The following is a 19637-nucleotide window of genomic DNA, read 5'->3' on the forward strand; positions in this document are numbered from 1 at the left end:
GATATATGGGCACAGCGGCTCATGCCTATAATTCCAGCATTTTGGGAGGCCAAGAGGAGAGAATTGCTTGAGCCCAGAAGTTCAAGGCTGCAATGAGCTATGATTACACCATTGCACTCCAGCGACAGAGTGAGACCTTATCTCTAATATATATAGTATATATATATACACACACACACATATATATGTGCGTATATGTATATATATACGTGTGTGTGTGTAATTGTTTTCACTCATCAGGTTACCAGTACTGGGGTTATGAGTGTAAAGTAATAAATCACTTTGCAAGGTATGAGGTACTGTAGATTATCCCATTGATACACTGTAGTCCATGTTGTTTTTTAAAATCTCCAATATATTCTCAAATTAATCCTTTTTACAGAACCGAAGTGCAGCTCCCCACTTTAGGTAATGTGATTCTACCCTTTGCTTGAGAAACATATCCATCCTAATTGTCATGTGCTCAGCTGGACCACTAGAGGGAGCCATCCTGTAACGGGTGAGGTCAACCTAACATGATCTCAGTCGGGGTATTGATCGGAGGCCAACACTAGAAGTTACCAGTAGCCTATTTCAGATTTATTAAAAAACACATAGGTAACGAGTCAGAGCTTTGGCTAGGAATGACTTGGAAAAGAACTGAAGGCATAATTCCACAGAACATTCACAGTTGTGTGCTAGAGACAGAGAGGAGCGGGAAAGTGTTTTAGAAGCATTTGCGGTGGACAATGGAAGGCCCAGCTTCATCGTATTCCTGTTTGCTGATCCACATCTGCTGGAAGGTGGACAGAGAGGCCAGGATGGAGCCACCGATCCAGACAGAGTATTTGCGCTCCGGAGGGGCAATGATCTGTCAGTCAAGATGAAAAAGAAGGGTCATTAATGTCATCATGAGTGCAGTCGTTAGTGCGGTAGGACAGAGCCTGGGTGTTCCACCATGGCGTAGTTTCTTGTTCAGCAGGGACACAGGCTTGTCTGTTAGATGCCAGTTGTGTCCTAATTGTGTCATGTCTTGGCAGGACCGCCAGAGGGAGTCACGGGTTTAGAAATTCTTCAGTAAGCACATTCGTTTTTCTCCTGTGTAACTCCTGGACCACATTATTGATCAAACTCAGAGTTGGCTCCAAATCCAGCCATGGCCCCCACTTAAGAACCCTGGCAATGCCTCTAATTTCCATGAACTCTGCCTCAGAATTCAACACGAAACACTTTCTGTAGAAACAAACTCTAGCCTATTCAAAGGAGAAGTTGTAATTGTGCTAGGACTTACTATACGAAAGTTTTTCGACGTGGTGAAGTGAACTACCACTTTTCACCCAGATGCTCTATTTAACAATGGGGGATTCAGGGTCCCCTGCTGGGGACATTCCCTTGCAATAGGTGCCTCTTAAGCTGCACTCGTTGGCCTTTCCCAGTGCACAGGCCTAACATGCAAGGCATGCTCATGTTTCTTAAATAAATGAATGGTTTAGGCACAGGGAACAGTGAAAACTGGTTAACCAGTTTAATCTTTATCTTCTGAGCTCTGCTTGAGCATGTACTTCTTAATACAAAGTACTGATATTTACTGAGCACGTAATTATATGCCAGACACTATGCTAAGCGTTTTACATGTATTATCTCATTTGATTCTCATAAACATCTTGAAGAATAAGTCTTAAATTACTCCCATATTACATATGAGGAAACAGAGGCTGAGACAGTTAACGTAACTGACCCAGGTAACACTGGTTATATCAGTGTCAGATCTAATATTCAAACCTGGGTTCTCCCAAGTGGTTTTTTGTTTTGTTTTGTTTTTAAAAATAACCTTTTTATTTTGAAATAATTTTAGATTTTCAGAAAAGTTGTAAAGAATTTAATATAGTTTGGACGTCTCCTCCAAATCTCATGTTGAGATGTAATCCCCAGTGTTGGAGGTGGGGTCTGGTGGGAGGTGTTTGGATCACAGGGGTGGATCTCTCATGAATGGCTTAGGCCATCTCCTTGGTGATAAGTGAGCTCTTCTTCTGAGTTCACATGAGAGATCTGGTCATTTCAAAGTGTGTGGCACCCTCCCCCCACCCCTGCCCTCTCTGTTGTCCCTGCTTTTGCCATGTGAGGTGTCTGCCCCTGCTTTGCCTTCCACCATGATTCAAAGCTTTCTGAGACTGAGGCCTCCCCAGAAGCTGATGCTAGAGCTATGTTTCCTGTAAAGCCTGCTGAACTGTGAGCCAATTAAACCTCTTTTCTTTACAAATTACCCTGGTCTCAGGTATTTCTTTATAGCAATGCAAGAACAGCCTATGGCAAATTCTATGGGAGTTCCCATAGGTCCCTCATCCAGTTCCATTTTCACCAAATGTTATCATCTTAATTGTCCCAGATTTTTCCTGGTGCTCTGTACTATCTCACTACATTGGGGCCCAGAGTTTCACATTCATTTCTATTCAAGAAACTAAGTTTAGAGAACTAGGAACTGCCCAACTCTAGCAATAGCCTCTTTCTGTTATCGACCCTCAACCAGATTAACTCTGTAGTGAGCCCAGCTGCTGGCTTCATTCTCCTCCCTCTGCTATGAAAATAAGAGGGAGGTAAGAGCTGATCAGAACGGCATCCAAGAAACACAAACCCTGTTGGAAAACAGTCTCTCTTCTCTCATGCTGAAGTGTTTTAGGGCAGGACTAGTCAGAGCCTGTCATGGAGAGAGAAAGTGTGCGTGTTTCAGTCTAGCACACTCTCTAATGTTAGCTGCATACTCCTTCTAAAAAGCAGAAGGGAGTGCAAAGAGGAGAGAATTTGTTTAAATACCCACGTGTGTGAACTGCACTAGAATTGCCCCTCTGCTTCCTGTGACATGAGCCAAAAGGTCCCAAGTGTGGCCTTCTTACTTCAGAGAGTGATAATAGCCTTTGAGAAGTGACCAGCCACAGGTTAAGTTTGCCTCCAAAGAATTATCTCCATTTAATCCCTGAGTTCCCTTCACTAGGGCTCAACATTCACACCACATACAGGGGTCCTGGGTGGCTCAGGGACTGAGCTTGGTCATCCTGGAGTCATTCAGTGCTTCTGAGCGCCTGTATCAAAAGATGTGCTAGACAGAGGAATGAAGATAAAATTCTAATTCCTGGCCACAGGATTGAGGTTAGTAATGGAAGAAGAGTATAACGCTCCTGAATCTGCAGTGTTTAAAGTTCTTCAGAAATAAGTCTAGGTCATCTGTATTTTAAAAAAATGTGTTACATGCACGATGCACTATTTTTTGTGTCGAGTAAACAAAATGCATATTTTAAAGAGATATGAACATGTGGGGAGCTCTGCTGATCTTGATTGCAGCTGCTGAAAGTAGCTGATAAGGATAAACAGAGATCAAATTTTGTATAAAGTCACTCAATTTTTCTTATGAACTGGATTGACTTACATCCTGTAAAATATGGGATTTGTGTCCACTACCTACCCCTAAAACCCACAATTGCGTGTCACCAAAATACAGTCTCTGAAGCGTTCTCGTCTGTGGTTATAGGGCTGACACTGCTGGCATCATTGCCACTGAGTCTGTCACTGAACAGTACCTTGATTTTCATGGTGCTGGGCGCTAGGGCCGTGATCTCCTTCTGCATTCGGTCGGCAATGCCAGGGTACATAGTGGTGCCTCCTGATAGGACATTGTTAGCGTAGAGGTCCTTCCTGATGTCAATATCACACTTCATGATGCTGTTGTAGGTGGTTTCATGGATGCCTGCAGACTCCATCCCTGGAAAAGAGACACAGACCATTGTCCTTAGGTGGAGAGTAAAACCCAGGCTAGACGTGGAAGACCAGACTTGAGCATCTGGATGATCTTGCAGTGGACTGAGGCTGGGATGATTTAATAATCTAGGAACCACCTGTCTGAGAGACCAAAGGGTCTTGTTATGCTCTATGTCTTCCTGACTCCCTTCTGATGAGGAAGGCTTGCTGCAGCATCCTGAGGTGCAGGCTACAACAGGTATCACTGATTTTTCAACAGACTCACTACTCACTCCATGTGGTTTAAATAAGGGATGAAGCCTTCCAATTCCCTTTAAAGCTTCCATGCTGAGCCAATGTTGCAGCCACTCTTCAGAGTTCTCCCAGGTCTCCATTTGACAGCTACCTTGCATCTACCCCAGCCCCCAAAGCTAATGGGGCTGGATTATCAGGAAAATTTTCTATCCTATTCAGACAAAGGATCATTTTTTCCAATCTTGCTAAAATTTTTTTGGGGGGCGGGTCTGGACTTTTGTTAATTTCTGATGCAGGTGTTTTGAAAAATCCTCTAGGTGCCCCTTCATCTTCTGCAGTGCTGTGATGTAATGATAACGTTAACAATAGCACTACCTGATTATTAATTACTAGTGATATCTGATAATTATTGAATGCTTGCTTTTGCCAGGCAGTGGGCTAAATGTTCTTTATCTATCTCATGTAATTCTCACAGCCATTCTAGGACATAAGTAATATTACAGTCTCCACTTTATATATGAGGAGACAAGTTGGGAAGGTTAAGTGACTTTCCCAAGATCAAGACAACTAAGACTGAAACCCAGGCTTACCCCTCTCAGAGCCTGCCTATGTAAACAACTATGCAAACCTGTGTCTCCAAGACAATGTGGATGTAGGAACAGACTCACTTTGAGTGCTCTTCTATTTTTCTCTCCCCCAGCATTCCCAAATTCTCAGCATTCAGCACACCCTCCCTACCCTTTCCACTGTCTCCAAAGCATAGGCATTATTTAATTCTTTCGTCATACACCAAGAATGCTTTGGGCTTAACTGCAACATAGATATTGTTTTCTTAGAAAGAAAACTTCTTTCCTGGCCTCCTTATGTCTTCTCACCTTGAAAATGTGGCACCTTCCCTTTTTCTGGTTTAGAAATGCTTTTGGTCTTGGGGCAACCGTCACTTGTCTCCATGTTCTGGAGGCTGGCTTGATACGGGAGAAGACAATGACTCCCCTTCCCAGGAAAAGGGCATTTGTTGCCTACCGATGAAGGATGGCTGGAACAGGGTCTCTGGGCAGCGGAAGCGTTCATTTCCGATGGTGATCACTTGCCCATCAGGCAGCTCGTAACTCTTCTCAAGGGAGGAGGAGGATGCGGCAGTGGCCATCTCATTTTCAAAGTCCAGAGCTACATAACACAGTTTCTCCTTGATGTCGCGGACAATCTCACGCTCAGCTGTCAACCAGATACAAACATTGTGGCAAACATTAGGGTCTGCACAGGTGGTAAAGATCCACCTGCCCTACTTCAGTCTCTCCCTCAAAACATACGCCTTCAAAAAATGTGTCAGTTCAATATTCTGCAATCCAAAATCCATGATGATAATGACATAGTAGGGCCACCAGGGAATCATCTCTGTTCCTAGCACAGTGTCTCATGCATAGTAAGCCCTCAGTATGCGTTATCTGGGAAATGCATAACAAGAATAAAATGAGCTAGCTAGAGAAAGGCACACAGTAGGGGATCCTTTTGTACCATAACCCTTTTTTTTTTTTTGCAGGATAACTATTCTCTGTTATAATTATTTTATAACAGAAAGTTTGTTATATTGTATTTTCAATTAACCAGGAAGTCTTAGGCTGAATCAGCTCCTCAGGGGCCCCAGAATTTTCTAAAAGTCTGAGATCATGTTGCTTGGGCCAGTAAATAGCAGCTTAACTCTTTGGCACATTTCTCACCCTCCAGGAAAGAGGTGGTGCTGTCTCGGGACCAGGCCTAGTCCAGAAGTTTTCAGCAGTGCATACTGTACGAGATACGGAAGAAGTGGGCAGGCAGAGACCTTTCAGACTTCTGCTCTCTCACGTTATAGGCTATTAATTATATCTGAGGCTCTAGGAACCTTTTTGAGGCATCTTGAGATTCTTTGTAGGGAGCAGAGGAGGAATACAATTATTCAACTTCGTATTGCAAGTGGAGACTTTAACAGTGGCAGGGTTCAAGTTTCAAGCCTCAAATTTGGAGCATAAAGTAAGCCTCAGGCACATTCAGAAACCTAAACCTAAAATTGGTTTGGACAATACCAAATTGCTAAGGGGAGGGCAGGTAGCTGGAGCCACCAGACTGAGGACATACCATGTTTCTGGCAATGCTGACACTTTCCTCTTGTGAGGGAGGACTGGGTGCACCGGCTTAGAATCTGAATACATATGTGTCACTGTGTTAGCTATTAACACGTATCACTGGTAATAGCTAACAATTATTGAATACTTACTCTATGTCAAGTATTCCACATGCATTCTTCCATTTAATACTCATAACAATCATGTGATATAGGATCTATTATTATCTGCATTTTACAAATAAAGAGACTGTGGTTGGTTAACTTGTTCAAGCTCACAGAGCTACTGAGTAGCAGAGTTGGGACTCAGGTCCTATCACAATGTCTCCTGCCAATCGCCACACCGTGCCATCTTCAGTCTCTGCACAATCTTCTTCTATTTGCTAATGGAGGGGATTAACAAAGATCAAGCATGCAACACTGACTAATGCATAACACTGGGTGTCTATAACTGTTCTCCTCAAGGAAATAGTGTAATCATTTTGCAACTTCACATAGCAAAGAAAGATGTACTTTGCTCTGTGCATTAGAGCCAGGCCTTGCCATTTGCAAATCTTCATCCCATCATCTCCTTGGATAGTGAGGATTGTCCTGGAAGTTGCTGAGCAACACACTGATCCCCTCTGCCCCTTATCTCCCACAGGCCTCACCGGTAGTAACGAAGGAATAGCCACGCTCAGTCAGGATCTTCATGAGGTAGTCAGTGAGATCTCGGCCAGCCAGATCCAGACGCATGATGGCATGGGGCAAGGCATAGCCTTCATAGATGGGGACATTGTGGGTGACACCATCTCCAGAGTCCAGCACGATGCCTGGGAGACAGTTGGGCATGATAGAAGTCACCATGGCAGCTGGCATGTGGTTACTTGCTGGCCAAGTAGAGGGAAGCCTTGGGGAGAGGGAATTTCCGAGCTTCTTATTTAAGAAGAGAAAAGAGGGCATGTGATAGGAGAGGTGAGGTGGGACAGGGCTTGGGGAAGATGGAAAAAAGGGAAGAATAGGAAGAGGAAAACAGTAGAAAAAAGTTCTTCTAGAAATATGAGGTCGAGGGCTTATTTTGAACACGAGAAGATCTTTTAGGGCTGGGTTCAGCCATGTCCATTCTAAGTCAGCCCCAGTCCATCACCCCCATGTGTTAATGACCATTCAGTCCCACCGCTGGTGGTGCGCTCCGACCAGCTTCCTGCCCCTCCCAGTCACCTACCAGTTGTGCGTCCAGAGGCGTAGAGGGACAGCACCGCCTGGATAGCCACGTACATGGCTGGGACATTGAAAGTCTCAAACATAATCTGCAAAGCAATCCAAAGAGCTGTTAGTGAAGGTGCCCGTCTGACAAAGCATGGTCAGGAGAGTACACCTGGTTGATGGATGTAGAGGGGCCTGACCTGTTCTGGGCAGAGGAGGCCAAAGTAAGGAGGATCAGAACAGCCCTGGTCACATAAAGAGGAGAAATGAAGGTGTGAATGGGGAGCCATGACGTCAGTGACCTGTCAGGGTGGGGAGGGGAAGAAGCAGTGTGCACACAAGGCTTGGCCAGGGGAAAGGAAAGTCTAGCTTCTGTCTCTGGTCCTGGCTTTGACTAATAGTCACCAAACTAATAGTTGACTACTAGTGGCTTCATTCCAGGTCTCTTAACTATAAACAGAGGAGGAGTTTGGACTAAATGAGATCTCCAGTTTTTCCAGTGCAGACAGTCTAGGGCTTGTTAACTATGTCAAAGCCAGAAGAAAAAGATAAGACAACATTCAGGTTTTGATTTCTCTGGTATAAAGAAAGAAAACTTTTAAATCTGAAGCTCAGGCTGGCTAGGATTAGCCCCATTTTTGTGATTTGCCTGAGGTTCCATTTAATCGATTCCACTTTTTTATGTAGTTGCTGGGTCAATGCTAACCCTAGAATCTGAGGCCATTCTGGCTGCAGTGGGAGAGGCCCTGATTCCTGGAAGACAGGACCTGCCCACGGGTAATAGAGGATCACTTAGAATGTCAGTGCCCCAGTTGGTGCAGTCCAGGGACAAGATTAGAACCAAGGCCTTCCAGGTCACTTGTGAGAAGTTTGTCCATCAGGAGATGTCTGTGGGTCTTCATTTCTCCCTCTGTAAGACCCTTCCTACTCTATTAACCAAACTGTCTGACATCATTCACTAGCGAGCCATAATTTCCAACAATTTTTTTTTGCCTTTACACCATTGACAGGAACAATAATTCATCAGAAGCAACATCTCTTGCGACATGCAGTGATTCTCAGGCCTACAGATGTTTCCCTGTGGAGAATAAGTGCTAGTGGGTTGGTGCAAGCACCAGGAGCTCTTCTGAGGAAAAGGCCTTGCAGTTATTTACATTTGTGATTCTCCAGTGCTGGAAGATCATGGATCGATCCCAGGCTCTGCCAGTTCTGGCTATGTAACCCTGGGAGAATCATTTAATGTATCTGAGCCTCAATTTCTTCATTTATATAAACAATATAATCATAGTTCCTGCTTCACATTGCTAGAACTTAAAGAGACAATGAATGTAAAATGCTGAGCCTAGCACTTGACCATAATGTTGTTATTTAATAGCTCATCCAAACTAGAAAACTCCTCTGTCTTGTGGACTGGATGGGATTCTATCATAAGGTTTTTAGCTTCAAACAAGTAATAATAATGACAATAATAACTATTATTTGTTGGATGTTTATTAGGAACCATGATACACATCTGTAATTTCACCTTGTTAATGTTCACGTCAATCCTTTTGAAAAATAATAGTATTAATATTACTCCCAACTTATAGACAAGGAAACTAAGGCTCTGAGAAATTAACAGGATTCTTTAAGGTTACATAACTGATAAGTGGCAGATCCAGTTTTCAAACCTAGATATGTCTGACTCTAGAACCCAAATTCCTAATGTATGTGATGCTGCATTTTGAAGTGACTTCTCCTTAGACATTTTAACTTAAACGTGACCCCTTCTCAATGAAATCTTTTAAATTTCCTATTGCTTTTGGAGACAAAGGGCTGGTCCTTGCAGGAAGGATGCAAGTACCATCAAGCTGTTCCTGTCCTTTGGGATCCCTGAGTTCACTGAAGGTTGTCAGTCTGTTGGTGGACTCCTAGCTCTGGCCTTCTCTCTGCTGTCCTGCATAGCCTCCTTCTAACAGAACTTTCCCCAGACCCCAAAGTGTTGTGTGCTGGGGTAGCATACTTACCTGGGTCATTTTTTCCCGATTGGCCTTGGGGTTCAGGGGCGCCTCCGTGAGCAGGGTGGGATGCTCTTCAGGGGCAACACGAAGCTCGTTGTAGAAAGAGTGGTGCCAGATCTAGTGAGTTGGAGGACAGAGAAGAAACACAATGATGTCCTGTCATGAGGCCCTGCATTTCCCAAAGAGGGACCAGAAGCTACTTGACACCAAGACCAAAGGAAATGCTACAAATACTCATCATGTGTCCATGGTTTTATAGATGCAGAGACTGAAGGTCAAAGTGTGTGAGTACCTTCCCAAAGGATTCACATCTAGTAAGTGACTGAGGAGAATCCCTAACCCAGATCCGTGAGGCAGGATGGTATACTGGTTAAGGGCACAACCCTTGATCAAACCTTGGGTTCAAAGCCCAGCTCAGACACTTCTTGGTTGTGTTGCATTTAGGCAAGTTTTTAACCCTTCTCAGCTTCAGTCTCATGATTGGTAATAGGGAGATGAAAATAATTAGTGTATACCTCATTGGGTCTTTGTGCAAATAAATAAGGTAACCCTCGAGTTACTGTTCAGCCCAGTGTCTGGCCCAGAATCAATGTTATTATCATTCAACTCTATTTTCTTTGTTCTCTCTTTCCATTTTAATGTTCATGGGAAAATGATTTAATTTTGTAAATAAAAAGACAAATGAATGTCTATATGAATAAATGACGCTTACTTGGAAACCTAATTGACATTTTTAATGCTTCTAGAGAAGTTGCCCTTTGCAATGTATATGAAAAAGAGAACAGGGCTCCCTGACTCTTGCCTCCACCACCCTTTTTGCTCTCGAGGGATGAGAAAAGCTTCCTCTCTCAGCACACTCTGGATCTTCCACTCACAGTGAGACTTTTGGCCTTCAGCTGTTTCCAAAAGGCCCACACCTATGTATAGTGTGTCTATGTGAAGGTACTTTGGACATAACTACATTTGCTTTATGGTTGAGCACTTTCTTTAATTCCTAGATGCCAAAAAGAACAAACCATTGCAAAAAGGACTAAATTAATGAATCTTTAAAAGCTTGAAAATTCTCCACCAGAGCCAGGAATATGAGATTCACCCAAAATCAAAGCAGAGCAAAACAAGAACTGCTGATGAAAGCTTATAAATTAGCAAAAGCAAAATTAGCTTTAAAGACTATCTTATTCCACTTTCTTTTGTTTTGGATTTGTGGTTTATGGAAAGGAAATGAAACTTCTCAAAGTTTTGTTTCTTTAGTGGATTGAAAGCAGCAGACTGCTCAAAAAATCCTGCCAGTCTCAACAAGCAACCCTTTTCCTTCTCTCTCGCTTTCTCTTCACCCCCACCAGAAGATACTTTGAATTTAAATTTTAGAACTAAGGGAAGCTTTTTGTTCTAATAGTCTCTCTCTAGGAGGATACATTCTAAGATGTTGTCAGCTCCATGGAGAAATTCTAAAATAATATTTTCCTATTGATACTGATATCTTTTTCTCTGTGCAAACTGCAATCTTACCAAATCTAGAATCCTCAATTAAGCAAACCTACTGATAGAACTTTTTGTAGAAAGATAGAGGTTGGAGCATTACTGCTGATAAATTCTGACAAAATTGTGTATTTTTTTTTAAGTGACAAATTGTGTGTGTGTAGTAGTAGTAGTAGTGAGCTGATAGATAAATAAAAGGTCAGATGTTGTGATTCTGATATATCTTGCTGCATTTAAAATTTTTATGTCACTTTCTCATTATTTCTTTTGTTTTTTCTCTGATCACTGGTGTCTGTAATGTTTAATGACCAAACATCAAAATCTTAGAATTTAGCTCTTCTTCTGATTAGCTCTTTAATAAGTGTCTGGGAGATAAGGCCTCATGTAATGCAACACAGAGAAATACTTTTTAAAATATTTGTCATACAGCTTTTTTCAGTGGCTATTGTACTTCGGTGTGTGGAGAGACATTCAGAAATGTAACAAATCTGCAATGTTACAGTCCTGTTTACTATAGTGAAAACAAAAACATTTTTAATTTAGATGTTTAGAGTGAGTTAATGAACACCTTTCAAGAATGGGCTGTTTAAGGTCCAGCATTTCAAGCATTTCAAGCCCTCTTTAGCTGTATTGCACTGAGAGGGATAGCCATAGAGCCCCTGATGAGAATGAAAGGAGGGTTTTTCTCTGAGCTGCTGCTTATGCACTGCTTGTCCTAGGAGGGCAACCGAGTTGACATGAGCATAAGATGATTAATTCCCTGCAGTGGCAAAGGGCTACTCTTCTCATCTACAGAACTGTCATCCACTAATTAGTTAATAAACCCTAATAGGCAAGGACATTATTTTTCCTTTTCTTTAGAGACAGAGTCTTGCTCTGTTGCCCAGGCTGGAGTGCAGTGGTATGATCAATTCACTGCAGCTTCGATCTCCTGGGCCTGAATGATCCTACCACCTCAGCCTCCTGAGTAGCTGGGACTACAGTTGCATGCCACCACACACTTGTTAATTAAACATTTTTATTTTTTTCTTTGTAGAGACAAGGTTTTGCTGTGTTGCCCAGGCTGGTCTCGAACTCCTGGCCTCAAGTGATCCAAAGGGTTGGGATTACAGATGTGAGTCACTGTGCCCTGCAGGATTTTTTTCTTCTTTTTTTTGAGATAGGGTCTCACTCCCTCACCTAGGCTGGAGTAGGATGTTGGCCCACTGCAGCCTTCATCTCCCAGGCTCACGTGATCCTCCCACCTCAATCTCTAAAGTAGCTGGGACTGAGGTGTGTGCCACCATGCCTGGCTAATTTCATTTATTTTTTGTAGAGATAGGATCTCACTATATTACCCAGCCTGGTCTCAAACTCCTAGGCCAAGCGATCCTCCCACCTTGGCTTCCCAAAGTATTGGGATCACAGGTGTGAGCAACTGTGCCTGGCAAGGGAATTTTTTTTAAAGAAACATTTCAGGATTTTTTTTTTCAAAGGGTAATAACCCAGAATGAACATTAACAAGTAAAAGTAAAGTTGAACAATGTGAGCCAGTTATTTCCCCAGCAGTAGCATGGTGTTCTGTATCAGGGACCACAGGGATTATGTATCCTGAGGGCCCAAGCTGCAGCAAACCTCCCTTACCTTTTCCATGTCATCCCAGTTGGTAATGATGCCGTGTTCTATCGGGTACTTCAAGGTCAGGATTCCTCTTTTGCTCTGTGCTTCGTCACCCACGTAGCTGTCTTTTTGTCCCATTCCCACCATCACCCCCTAAAAAGGTTCAACACATTATGAGTCAGCATCTCCCAGAACTTGCGAATTAATTACAGTCAAGCCACAAAAAGTTAAATCATTGAGATGGAAAGTTCCTCTTCTGATTATCAGCAACAATAAACATATTGAGTCTCATTGCCACTATGCTCTTAAGCAACATTCTGTAGTTGATTGGAAAAAGAACAGAATTGCCTCCAAATAAAAGGAGATGTTGGGGGAAAGTCAACTTTACTTTGTATTTATATCTCCTATGTTCCTTGATGAGCTTTTTTAGGGCAGAGATCATGTCTGTCTTGTCCATCACTATAGCAAATTGCATGGCACATTTGTGGCACTCAATAATTATTTGTTGAGAGAAGGATTACAATTTTACATATTTGTTAAATGGCATTTTGTGTCTTATAAATCCTTTAAACTGTATTTTTAAAGTCATCACCTACCCAAAAGAATATGAGTATTATTTTCTAACTATTATAAGCAAAAGCATTGCATCTACAAATAACCACTTGAGGCTTGATTTCTAATGGATAAGTTCATGCCAATCAACTGTGAAGACATTTGCCTAAATTAGTCAGCTGCATTTTTAAAAAAGTCATTACGGTGAAGATCTTAAAAAATTAGTTACTAGATTTTAAATTGCACTGGAGTGACTATTTCAGAACTACAAAACAGCCGTTGCTACTATGGACCCGTAAAATAGCGACTTGTGCAGAATATCTCCACTGCATAAAGATCAACGAATTCAGACAGATTGCATTCATTGGGAGAGGTTTCTATTATTTATTCTCATGAGTATATCCCAAGCAGAGAGGCATAAACATCAATCAGACAGCCCCAATGCACAAAATACATTTTTGATGTGAAGGAGATTTTCTGAGATGAAATTACTGAGTTTTTACCATGTGATGCCACCAGTACTTTGTTTACACATAATATGTAGAATTACCATGTGGCTGTCCAAATATATTTTGTTGACAGCTAATATTATGTAAAATTGCATTTGGTATCAATGCTTGCCTTCATCTAACATCAGCTCTGTATGGTTAAGTGACCTGGATTTTACTATAGTTTCTTTCCAAACAGTAGCTTTGGTATACATCAGGATAATGTATAAGCATTTCTGATGGTGAGGAAATGATTTTGATGATGATGATGACTATATTTAGACAAAAAGGACACATGTAAAAGGGGCAGACTTTGTATCTGATAGACACCCATCAGATAATCTGTCTACGTTGTATGTGAAATTGGCATTTACTCCTGGACCTTAATCATGAGAGGTGCATTTTTAACAAGGATACATACCTTCTGGGCAGAAAGAGATAGACAATCTGTGGATAAACGTGGACACAGAGGAACCTACTCTGTGCCCTGTTATGTTCCAATCATAATTTTCCTCACCTGATGTCTGGGACGTCCCACAATGGATGGGAAAACAGCCCTGGGAGCATCATCCCCAGCAAAGCCGGCCTTACAGAGCCCAGAGCCATTGTCACACACCAAGGCAGTGCTGTCCTCTTCTTCACACATAGCTGGAGCTGCTTCACAGGATTCTACAGAAAACAGGGAGGAAGCAACCTCAGCTGTAATTGGGCATTTGTGGCACTTTCCTGACAACTCCCACCTCCGAGGCTGGGTTTGGGGGCCCTCTGTTCTCCTAGTGCTCTCCTGTGACCCTTATCTAATACAGCACGTATCTGGAAGTACTTTAGTTAGACTGTAAGGTTTCAGTAAGGCGAAACTCTGACTTCCGAAACTGACTTCTGTGTTTATACAACTTTAGTGTAGTGACCGACATCTCATGTGTTCTCATGAGCACTTTAAAGGTGGACCGAGCCAGTGAATGAATAAATAAACTGCAGAGCGCAGATGGGAACTCCAGACTCTGAGACCAGATCTTTGCAGAGAGTTGCCTACCTTATGTTAAACAAGCATCTCGATTTTTCTATCTGTATCAACCCAAATGCACATTTTTCTAGATATGCTCTACCTTTTTGAAATTTTTTCAAACAGCTAGATTTTTGAGGGAGAGGCAGCATGTAAAAATTTAGAAATGTTAAAATAGTCAAGTGTTTAATGGAGAAAGCTTTTTGAATCATAAGGACTTTTACTTTACCCTCAGAGAAGCTTTGAAATAAAATTTTCTGAGAAGGTGCTTTAAATTTTAGGGGCTGCAATTATCCACCGTTAATAAAAGTCACTGTTAAACTAGAAGTCCAACAAGTGAGGGTGAGCCTGATGGATTATATATCACATGGTAGAATACTTTACTGCCATTAAAAAGGTAGAGTAAGAGGATAAGCAAAAGGTAGTTCTTATGTAAGAGTCATCAGTTAGAAAAGGTAACATTGTACGTCTCATTAAAAATGTATTTTTTATGCATTGCAAAAAGATTAATCATATTTAGCAAGATGTTGACTGGGGTTATGATGAAGTGGTGGGTTTCGTAGGTGTTTTTAATTATCTTTCCTTGGTTCTGTCATATTTTTTAAATTTTCTATATTGAATGTGTATTTCTTTGGTAATAAAACAAAATTTTAAATAACCCCCTTTATACTTGGATCCTTTCATAAAATTAGAAGGGCTGCAGCAGCGTATCAACTTACAAATTTGAGAAATTGAAGGCATTTTAGAGTACATTTTCATCCAGTGCTCTCATTTTCACAAATAAGAAAATCAGGAAGTGATTGCTTAAGGGCACACAGGGCATTAGAGACAGAGCTCCAGCCAGACATCAGGTACCCTTTAGCCACCCTTGGTTTCCAGTTCAAGCTCTCTTCCAGTTTTCTAATCACGATTAGGTTGAAATGTTCCATTAAGAGAAGGACACCCAGAGTTTTCTGCCTGGCATTGAGATCTCAAGTAGGATTTCAAATTGAGAAAATTTCTTCTTTTAAATGGGTGAACTGATTGCACCTCCAAATTCATATATAAAAAAGGCAGTTCTTTAAGGATACGTCTGAGAAGTAGGGAAATAAAATAGCTATTACAGAGTTGGAGTTCTGCCAAAACATTCCCACAAAATGAAACCTGCGTCTTGCCAAAGGCCTAAAACTTCCTTAGCAGTGCTTCATGTAAAATAATTCTTTGCAAAGAACATAAAACTGCAATTGAGATGACATATTTTAAAGTCAAGGCATGTAATATTATATTCAACTGACAGGGGGAGTTGAAGTGACTTGTCCAAGAGCCTTGAACTGATACATTTAGGACAATGAAGATTTCAGATCACAGTGACAGACTGCCTGGATTTGAGTCCAGGATCCAACACTTAGATGCTGTGTGATTTTAGTTATTTAACATCTCTAAACCACAATTTCCTTGCTATAAAACAGTAATAATATCGAGACATACCTCATGGAGTTCTTATGGAGATGGATTTTTAAAGTGTTTAAAATAATTTATAGCAGCAGAGACGCTCTAAGTTTTCAATAAATACTAATTTTATCATCATTATTATTACTATCACTGTGTGATTATTTTCATTATCCAGATCTATTTGTTTCTAACCTTTGCTTTCTTTCCACACTGCTCCAGGCTTAGAATAAAAATAATCAAGGTGTGGATTCCACTTGCAAGAATGGAAATGGGACTTAGGAATGGCTTGCCCTTTCCTTTCCCACCCTTCTTTTCCCTTTCCAGATGCTGAATTATGTTTGACATTCCTGTGATTTGACTTTCCGAATAGCAGATTAAGAAGCTTTAGAAAAGAGGCAAGAACTGTAAAGGAGACAAAAGGGAAGAAGCTTAAGAGCCTGGGGTATCTGTCAGAAGCAGCCAGCCCCAGGGGATAAACAGGCACTCTATGGATGTGCTGAGTGCACTTTCCAAACCAAAAGTAAGGGCTGAAAAGAGGACAAAACATTTCAAATTAGGATGGTCTCTGAAAATGGGGAGGTATGGTGACCATGAATGCCGGGATATTTTTAATAACTGTTTTGTTGGGCAGTGATGGCTTGGGAGGAGGGGTTGACTGTACTCAGAAAAAGTAGGCTGACCCTCAGCATCAGCAAGAATGCAGAAAAATAAATCTCAAAATTCAGCAAATTTTTTTTACTTGGCCAAAAAAAAAGAAAAGAAAAAGAAAATCCAGGAAGAATGTTATAATGTCCAAAAGGAGCACTGTCATTGAAGAAGTCACTGTGTCCCTGGAAAGAGTCCGCTCAGTGGTTTAGAGCTCTTCTCTAACCTGAATGAGCAGCTCGGTTTGGAGCAAAGCATTTCCTAATTAGGTAAAACACGCTCGAGTGTCTGGTTTTGGAACTGCACCCAGGTCAGGGGGTTTGCTCCAACTGACTAGAGTTCATCTTGTGCCAAAAATGAGTCGTTAATGGGAGGGGAAAGAAGATTACAGTTCTCAGCTCATTGGTCTTGAAACGCAAACCATATTTAGTCATGAATCACAAAATGCTAGGAAAATCTCAGCATGAAAACTCCAGTCTGGGCTGAAGCTGCCAGGCCTTGATTTGCAGTGAAGCTCAGCCTGGGGTGGCAGGGCTGGCCCCACAGTCACACTTGCCTCACCGGGCTGAGGGGAGCTTTAAGCTGAGAGAGATGCAAACCAGATATCCCGCCGGGAGGCACACACAGCTGTCAGATGCAGACTCTGCTCCCTCCCTCTTTCTTTCCAGAGAAAAATTCAGTTGGTCACCTGCTGTGCTCTGCTGCAAATGACCAATGATGCAGATCCGAACATGTAAGGTCACACATCCACATTTCCAACAAAAAAGAGATATACATTTCCAACAGAAGACACTACCAGTTAGAGCCAGGGAAACCCAGAAGTGAATACACAAATTCAGGCGCAGAGACTAGGCAACTATTCTCTGTTCACTTCCGAAATCCACTTCCAGACACCTTAGCTGCACCAAAAATACAGCCCAGTGAAAAAAATCCCTACACCAAATCAGAACCAAAAACAAATCTCAGTTTCCGGTGCCTAGATACAAATAAGTGTATAACTTACTGCACACAGCTAACCTGCATACCTGTGTTGTGCTGCAAGATCTGGGCTGCTTGTTTAGTATGAAAGTTTTATAGGTAACATGCATTAATAAAATTTTCATATTCTTCTCCACCCCTTCCATCATACCAAACTACATATTAGCCTTGTCTTTAATGTTAGATCATTAAAGCCAAAAGCTACAATCATTTTAGTAGAACAGTCTTCATTCAGAAATATCAGTGCATGAACCAAGCCAAATCCCTGCACATGATGTCTTGCTATTCTGGGTAATTAAAAGAGCCACTGGAATCTATAAGTCATATCCCTGGGCTGGCGCCACTTACCCTGACAGTGCTTGGCTGGGCTTCTCCACACTGGGTGGTGTTCAGGGAAGCTGAACGCTGAAGGGTTATATAGCCCCTTGGCCTGCTCTCCTCCCACTTGCTTCCCAAACAAGGAACAAAGACAGACTTGAGCCTGTCGTTCAGTCTAACACAACCATATAGGGACCTCAGCACAAAACTCTCTAATCTGGGTGGCCGGAGGCCTGGGTCTCTTCCACTGCATTCCACTGCTCTGCTCATGAAACGGGAGGCGGCTCAGCTGCCTGTGGGAGATAAACACGCCAAGCCTTCAGAACAACTGCAGAAATGCCCAAAGACACTGAGCTAGGGTAATGGGCAGATGCAGGCATGGTTTGCACATTCCACAGAGGATGCCAGCTTGCTGTCATGCTGGAATTGCAGGCCATTTCCTAATAAACTGAGAACAGAAAGGGGCAGAAAGGGCTGCCTCTCCCTAGCACGGACTTTTAAAACTCTTATACCATGGTAGCATGCAAGGAAGAAAGATATTCCTTCAGTCATCTATAAATAGATAGAGGGAGTGATGATTTTATGGTAGGCACACTGTTTACAAATCAAGTTCTTGAGGGATGTGAGTAGAAGTAGGAATTGAAGTATGGAGACAAGGTTGACAGGTCTATGTTTTACAAAGAGGAATTTGGATGTTAGCTTTATTATAACTACATTCATTTTGTTGTTGTTGTTGTTGTTTGTTTTTTGGTGCATTAGCTTTGTCTACTAATTTGTCACTGAGCAAATTAGCAACATAAATAGGGACCATCCTTTGACGAAAGAGTCTACCGAGCAGCCAGTCAAAGAAGTAGTTTGAAAAAGAAAGGAGATTGTTCAAAGGAAGCCTCTCTAGGCCTCCTCTTTGCCCACTAACCTACTTGACAGGAAGTAGAGAGACCAAGTGATATGGTTTGGTTCTATGTCCCCACCCAAATCTCGTCTCGAATTCTAATCTCCATAATCCCCACATGTCCAGAGAAAGGCTAGGTGGGAAAGCCTGGACCATGGGGGTGTTTTCTCCCATGCTGTTCTCATGAAAGTGAGTGAGTTCTCACGAGATCTGATGGTTTTATAAGGCAGTTTTCCCTGCTCTTGCTTGCTCTCTCGCGCCTGCTGCCACGTAAGGCACGCCTCTTCCCCTTTTGCCATGAGTTTAGTTTCTTGAGGCCTCCCCAGCCATGCAGAACTGTGAGTAGATTAAACCTCTTTTCTTTATAAATTACCCAATCTTGGGTATGTCTTTATAGCAGTGTGAAAATGGACTAAGATACCAGGTGATCCTGTCATTTCTCAAAGATATAAGCCCTCATCTCAAACATCAATGAACAGCTTCGATGATTTTGTATTTGTCTACTAGGTTCTCACTAAACTCATAAAGAAATATTTTTGTGGGCACTATGAGTATATCTGGACTGTGGACATGTGAGAAAAATCCCAGAATGAGTGGCTTTATTTTAAGCCAGGACCAGCTGTTCACTCATATTACTATGTCAGATCTGTTTGATTAATGGTGCCCACACATATACATACATATATATCTTTGAAGAATTGCACTATTGATTATTAGAAAATTTTAAACAGCATAAGACTAAATCATAACAGGATTTCTCTATACTGCTTGGGATTTGTCTTAACTTTTACCAACCAGAAAACACAGCCGTTTGAATGTTAAAATATAAAATCTACACAGTACAACATAAAGTTGGCCATTTGGGGTTAATCCATTAGTTTTCATCACAGGAATCATGTGAAGCAAAATTTCCATATTTTCTTGAGTAGGAGGGCAATTTGAATAGAGGAAGGATTCTCCTTCCTCATGCTTCTGACTCACACAGTGTCTGTGTAGTCCTTGGGAT

At 41.8% G+C, this 19637-nt stretch overlaps 2 protein-coding genes across 4 annotated transcripts in view; one reads left to right on the forward strand and one right to left on the reverse strand.

Annotated features, from left to right (window-relative positions):
* The window catches only part of LOC103216223 (AMSH-like protease), a 139932-nt gene that overhangs the window by 54532 nt on the left and 65763 nt on the right, over nucleotides 1–19637 (forward strand). The gene's annotated exons all lie outside the window — the stretch shown is intronic.
* ACTA2 (actin alpha 2, smooth muscle) lies at nucleotides 558–17873 on the reverse strand. The gene is made up of 9 exons (XM_007963488.3): nucleotides 17770–17873; nucleotides 13882–14033; nucleotides 12349–12477; nucleotides 9253–9363; nucleotides 7266–7350; nucleotides 6712–6873; nucleotides 4987–5178; nucleotides 3552–3733; nucleotides 558–850 (listed from the first exon to the last, which is right to left on the reverse strand). Exons 2-9 carry the CDS (start codon nucleotides 14008–14010, stop codon nucleotides 707–709), a joined length of 1134 nt encoding a protein of 377 aa, XP_007961679.1. The 5' UTR covers nucleotides 14011–14033; nucleotides 17770–17873; the 3' UTR covers nucleotides 558–706.

Source organism: Chlorocebus sabaeus, chromosome 9 (genome assembly GCF_047675955.1).
Source record: "Chlorocebus sabaeus isolate Y175 chromosome 9, mChlSab1.0.hap1, whole genome shotgun sequence".
Lineage (NCBI taxonomy): Eukaryota > Metazoa > Chordata > Mammalia > Primates > Cercopithecidae > Chlorocebus > Chlorocebus sabaeus.

Coding starts and splice junctions, on each gene's coding strand:
- ACTA2 (XM_007963488.3), bottom strand. CDS start 14,010: ATGTGTGAAGAAGAGGACAGCACTGCCTTGGTGTGTGACAATGGCTCT. Junction 9,364..12,348: donor ACTGGGATGACATGGAAAAG/GTAAGGGAGGTT, acceptor CCAACTCACTAG/ATCTGGCACCACTCTTTCTA. Junction 5,179..6,711: donor CTATTCCTTCGTTACTACCG/GTGAGGCCTGTG, acceptor TCTGGTTGACAG/CTGAGCGTGAGATTGTCCGC.